At 38.6% G+C, this 6,000-nt stretch overlaps 1 protein-coding gene across 12 annotated transcripts in view; it reads left to right on the plus strand.

Annotated features, from left to right (window-relative positions):
- Picalm (phosphatidylinositol binding clathrin assembly protein) overlaps positions 1 to 6,000 on the plus strand; it is an 84,380-nt gene extending 78,380 nt beyond the window's left edge. For 11 of the 12 annotated variants that reach the window (XM_057755891.1, XM_057755893.1, XM_057755896.1 and 8 more), the window contains 2 exons: positions 3,229 to 3,330; positions 4,654 to 6,000. In XM_057755891.1, coding sequence (XP_057611874.1) covers positions 3,229 to 3,321 — 93 coding nt within the window. In that variant the 3' untranslated portion in view covers positions 3,322 to 3,330; positions 4,654 to 6,000. The remainder of the gene's footprint in view (positions 1 to 3,228; positions 3,331 to 4,653) is intronic. The other variant, XM_057755898.1, reaches the window with a different exon arrangement.

Genomic DNA, 6,000 nt, shown 5'->3' on the forward strand with positions numbered 1-6,000 from the left:
AGCCCAGCCCCTCAGCCCCCAAGCCTCTCAGAAGTCTGTTAGGAGCCTGGCTCACCAAGCTTGCTGTTACATTCTTATTCTAACCTGCAGTTTTTTCTTTGGTAGTAAATTAGCATGATGAAGCAGCCGTTTTTATCTTAACAGTTTAACTTGTCAGCTTCTTGAAGTATATATTTAAAGTATATTTTGAAATATAAAATATTTCTTTGTCTTTTGTTAATTTATGATTTCACTACTCTTTCTCTACAATTCATTCTATAACCAAGAAAGGAAAGAAAGCCAAATAGCTCCACTTTGAAGCAAGTGTTTGTAAAAGCAAGTTGTTAAGATTGTTTTTTCATTTTGGCTTATGTTTTTACTAAAATGTATTGTATGTGTTTGTGCATAGGAATGGAGTGTGTGCTGGTGCCAGGAATATGGAGGTCAGAGGATAACCTTGTGGACAGACAGCCTGTGGTGTTGGTTCTCTCTCCACCTTTATATGGATTCTGGGGACAAACATGGGTTTCAGACTTGGCAGCAATGGTTTTTACCTACGGAACCATCTCACCACTCGTGTATTTTTCAAGATTAGTTAGAGCGGTAGAGGGATCTCAGTTGTCATCATCATCACTTACTTGGAAATCTTAGTATTTCTATTTTATATGCTGCTCTTTGCGATATTTCAATTTTTTTATAAATGAAAAGAGGACTTAAGTATGCCTGTGTTGGAGCAGTAAGATGTCTTTTAGTTATGAAATAGATTCACTTGGATATGAACTGACTTGTGGCTGTACTAACTTCAGCACTGGGACTCCAGGATAGAGAATGCTATTTGGAAAAGTGGACCAGGGCATTTTCTGTTGTAATTTTGTTTGTTATATATTTCCATAATGGTATTATTTTATGCCAGCTTGTAAATTGGATTTTGCGGTGAATTCTGACAAGTTGAGTTTTTAAAAATTCCTTTCCTCCAGTATATTAACTTCTTATTCTAGTGTGTTTTCCTTGGCACCTTTAAAATAGATGTAATTTACTCAAAGAATGATAAATAAAAAAGAGTCAGCACTCTATCACAGACAACTTCTTCAAACTTCAAATTCTACTGCGTCTTAACCCCCTGGAGTGTCCTTGCCCGCCATCCCTTTTCTTCTTTCTGCTTTTCCTGAGCAGTAATGTGGGCAGCATGTCCTGTTCTTGTCCTTCCTTATCCCCCTGTGTCTGACTACTTTCCCACCAGTGAAGGCTTTATCTGTGCTTTCTTTAGTGATGGGAAAAGGTAGTAGTAGGTAGGTGCTTGTGGCCACTTGGATGTCCAAGGCCCTGGAGTGATGTTGCAGCCAGACCACTCTAGGATGTGGGTTAGCCTGCTTCTGGGGGAGCGTGCTAAGAAGCTTAGTGTGTAGAAACAGACACTGAATCATTGGTGGCCTCAAATATTTATATACATAAGTATATACATAAGACTTATCAGTGCATGTCTTACACTTTTAAAGCCTGGAAGGCGTTTTTTTCCCCAAGGTAAACTGAACTCTTTCAACATTGTAAAACTCTGACTCCTGCTAGCATGCTTATGTTGAGAATGGTGGTGTCTCTTTTACATTCTTCAGGGACATTTTCTCCTGATGCTATCAGGTCTTCAAACCGCTGCCTTCATGAAAACCTGTTGTAAAGAGACATTTTAGTGTGGGGCTCTCATAGAGTTAGCATTTAGATTCAGTGTGCAGTAGAGTATATTTGTTTTTAACTTGAAATGAAAAGGAAAATCTGTAGGTGAAGAGTGGAAGTAAGTATGAATGTTTGCGCTTTCATCCCAGTGACTAATGGGTATTTGAAATCATTTTCTTCTGAGATAGGCATCCATTCATGGGGGCTTCAGGAAGGAGGTTGGGGCATCTTTCCAGTTAGGGTTCACTTTACTTTGCCATTGGAGTGGCCGATATTGAGAGCGCTAGTGAGGACAAGCCTGTTGCCCAGTCCTCCCATCTGTAGCAGCACGGGCAAGTTCATTATCCTTCCCACCATCTCTTCTCTCTGCCTTTGAATGTGTATTTCTAACGTAGTGTGTGGGTTGGAAAAATCTTGATGATCAAAATAACAAAAGATGATTTTCAAATTTGTAAGCTGGTTATAGTGCCCTAAATGTCAAATTGCTTATACTGGTGAGGTAGTATTTGCTAAAACTCATTGGCCAATCATTCTTTATGGTGCTTTTCCTTAAGACAGAAACAAAGAAGCAAACATAAAAGCAAAACTTAAAAAGAGATGAAATACTTCTTAAACCAGCAAAGAGGTTTTTTTTGTGATTTATAATTCTTTATATAATTTAAGTGTTGAAAATATGAATGGAAGTTGTTTTGCTTAATCAATTTTAATTCTTAATGTCCCTAAAACCAGTTCTTCTCATAATGGTCCTGTGCGTGCAGACTCTGTGATCCTGTAGCAAGGGAGAAACAGAAGTTTCTTCCAAACTAAAAATAGTTTTGTTGGGTTTTAAATACTCACAAATTAGCTTGGTGAAACTCTTGGGAGTGCACACACGGGTGGGCACACACACAATAACCTCTTAATTAAAGAAATTGTCTTTTCTTTGGGAGTAAAGATACTTGGTGCAGTGGTCAACTTTATCTTCAAATTAAAAGATGGGGCAAATTCTGAAAATCAGATGAACTTGGACTGAAAACAAGCAGAGACCTTCCTGACCCTTTATTCAGACCGTCTGGGCTTAGTTCCCTCAGGGTGTACACCGGCTTCAGGGTGTCCAGATAGAAAAGCAGGAGGTAAGCCTTGTGTAAGAGCAGAGAGACCTGTGGCAAGAAGGCAGCAAATGATAATTGCATCTGGAAACATGGAATCTGAACTGAGGTCAGTTTGGACCACTGTGGACATATGTCTGGACATAGGAAGGCTATTTTTTTGAACACAATTATGCATCCTATCTCCTATACTCCCCACTCCCTTTCTCCCCCTACACTAGAAGTCTTGACTGATACGAGCTTTTATGGATAAAGACTTACATTTTATGTTTCAGAGGCGCGCACATTTGTTTTCTGGAAAACACATGCCATTGGATATCTTTTAACTTGACATGCAATAGCATTTTAAATAATCCCATTTTCTACAAAGGCTGCCTTTAATTTATTAAAGGTGACAAAGCAAAAACCACCTCTTCCTTCATTACACTTTCTACTCTCATGTTCTGTCATTCTGAGATCTTTTTCTCCCCTGTCTCTGTCTTCTTTCCCCCAGCTGTCGGCAGCATCCAGCCCCTCCAGGCACAGTCCTCACAGAGCTGCAGGAAAGGACCCCTTTGCAGAGCTTTCTCTGGAGGACTTCTTATAAGTCACTTAGGTATTGCTGCGTGTGGGGGAGATGGGGGCGTGGATACAAAGATTGCCAGCACTGAACACCGTGCACCCTTCTTCTTCTTTGTTTATTTAAAGGAGCCTGCATTCCCTCTGTGCCTCAACTGTCTCCTCCTCTTCTGTTCTTTAAGTGAAGAATAAAACTAGTTTGAGATAGGACAAAAGAAACTGCCTTTGGAACATAGCTTGACATACTGGATGTGTGAGGTCAAGGGACATCTTAACACAGAAGCATCCACTATTCACAGCTGATGGCTGGAATCAAATATCACCCTTACAGATGTGTTTGAGTCCATCCTAAGAGAATTGTAGAGAATGCCCCAGTTGTACACAGTGCATTAAGTCTTGGTTAGGAATAGCTTTAGTTTCAGTGTAACAGCTATGGCTAATGATAAAAATACATTTGTATAATTTCATTAGAGAGTTGCACTTTATGTGTTCCTTGATAGTAACCTAAAAATACAATTTTGTGGTTTTTTTTTTTTTCCTTGGGTTTGGTTTGGGTTTTTTGGTTTTGGTTTTTTGAGACAGTCTCTCTGTGTAATACTGACTGTCCTGGAACTCTGTAGACCACGCTGGCATCAAACTCACAGAGATCATCTGCCTCTGCCTCCCAGCTATAGCTTGTTTCTTATTGAAGGGCAAACGAATACTTAAGTTTTAAATACAAGGATCTGTGTATATGATCCACACCACCTATATCTTCTAGAAGACAGTTTAATTGTTCTTCTTGATGCTCTAGCCCCAGTTTACATTTCCTGTCTAGGTCTTTGGCAGTTCATGGTTTTATTTGGCTCGCACATCTCCCTCAGTCTTAGCTGTGCATAGGCAGTTGAAGAGGAGTGGGTGAATAGTGACTCCTGACTGAAACGTATTCCTATAGATGCTTCAGGGTCTTAATTATATTAGTAAATAATTGAGTCAGTAAAACAACACTGCCTTTTATTTTATTCTCTAATTATATGTATTTTAAAAGTATTTTATATTTTGCTTTCCCAAATGAGTTACATGGGGCATTTGTGCTTATGGATAAAGATTTTTAACTTAAGGAAAAATAGTTCATTGGTTTTCTCCCCTAGCCTCCACTCCTTCCTGCTTTTAAATAGTTAATTAGGAGTCCCTACAGTATGGTTCATGGATTGAGTACTGGGACACAGGAAGGTGGTGAGACTTTCTGTGCCATCAGGGTCTGTGATGAGCATGTTAAGAACATTTTTAGGCTGGTTGAATGTGAAGGCAGAAAGTGTTTTTATCTGTGATTTTTCCTGTAATATAGTGAATTAACTTAAGCTATGGCTTTTTTTTCCAGATACAGTTTATGTAACTACATGGAGGAGAATGGAATTATTCCACGAACACAAGTTCGAGGTGGCAACTCCTTACTTCCAGCAAAATCCAAACTGCTGTCTCTGAAACTCTTCCTCCATTAGAGCGCTCCAGTAACCCACGAAGGCCCACAGCAGGGATGGGACTAGTTTCTAGGAGAGCCTTGTCAATACCGTTTATAAAGCCAAGAATTGCCATGATTTAAGACTAAGATCTGTCTTTCTGGTGACTAACACTTCAGTTCTTTCAACTCCTATTAATACCCATAATCAGTAACCAACCAAGAAAAGCCCGTACTTGGAAAGTGTGGAGTGTATGTTTGGAAAAGCTGCCTGGAGAAAAGAGTTGTGTCCTTTACCATAATTCAGCAGGACTCAGTGGGGATCAAAATCATAATTTTTAATTATGCATTATATTTCTTTCCTCCAGTCCTCACAAATACAGAAACCATAATTGAAGTTAGCTTTTTTTTAAAAAAAAATTATATTCAGTTTGCAGTAGACATTCCTTAAGTATTTGTATTTATTTATGATTATCAATTTTACATAACATTAATATTATATCAAACCTCCTAAAAAATGAGTATGGATGTTCACAGTATGTTTGATTTTGTCCACAAGAATGAATCTGATTCAGAATGCTTTTCAGCTGACATACAGAGCACTAAGTATTTTAAGGCAAAACCATGGATCTGAATCTCTTAAGAATTCTCAGTCTCTATGGGATTTAGGGAAGCATTATAAATGCATTAATCCTTATAGTCAATTCTGTGCCTAGGATTTTGCGAGGGAACAGTTCACTGACTAGGAAAAGCACTACATTTAAAATTCAGCATTAGTGCATTGGGAAGGATCTATACTGCTTCGTGCTTGGCATGTCATTCTATTCCATTGGACAGTAGGGCCTTTCCAAAATGAATGTAGGAATTGCTTTCACTTCAAGACTTTCCTTCTTTTCAGTAAACTTTAGGAGATGTTATGGGGAAAGGGAGGGGACAAAAATTCTTGAACTTTTTATTTGGCTTGTGCCATGTTATGATCATGTACCTTTTAAATAAGGGGAGATAGTATCTTTAAATTCAGTGTCTAGCCAAGAGTTTAGTTAATGAAGAATTAAAATGCACTGTTGATCGGTGCTTTCTGTAAATACATCCTAACGCTTGGGTGGAGAGGGGCCTTAAGAAGGACAGTTCATTGTAGGAAAGCAATTCTGTACATGAGTTAAGCGTACTTGTCGCATTGTCTCTGCAGATTCTATTTTTGTTTACAATATTAAAATGTATGTTAGCAAATGGGTGGATTTTCAAATAAAATGCAGCTTCCACAAAACA

Source organism: Chionomys nivalis, chromosome 23, assembly GCF_950005125.1.
Source record: "Chionomys nivalis chromosome 23, mChiNiv1.1, whole genome shotgun sequence".
Classification (NCBI taxonomy): Eukaryota; Metazoa; Chordata; class Mammalia; order Rodentia; family Cricetidae; genus Chionomys; species Chionomys nivalis.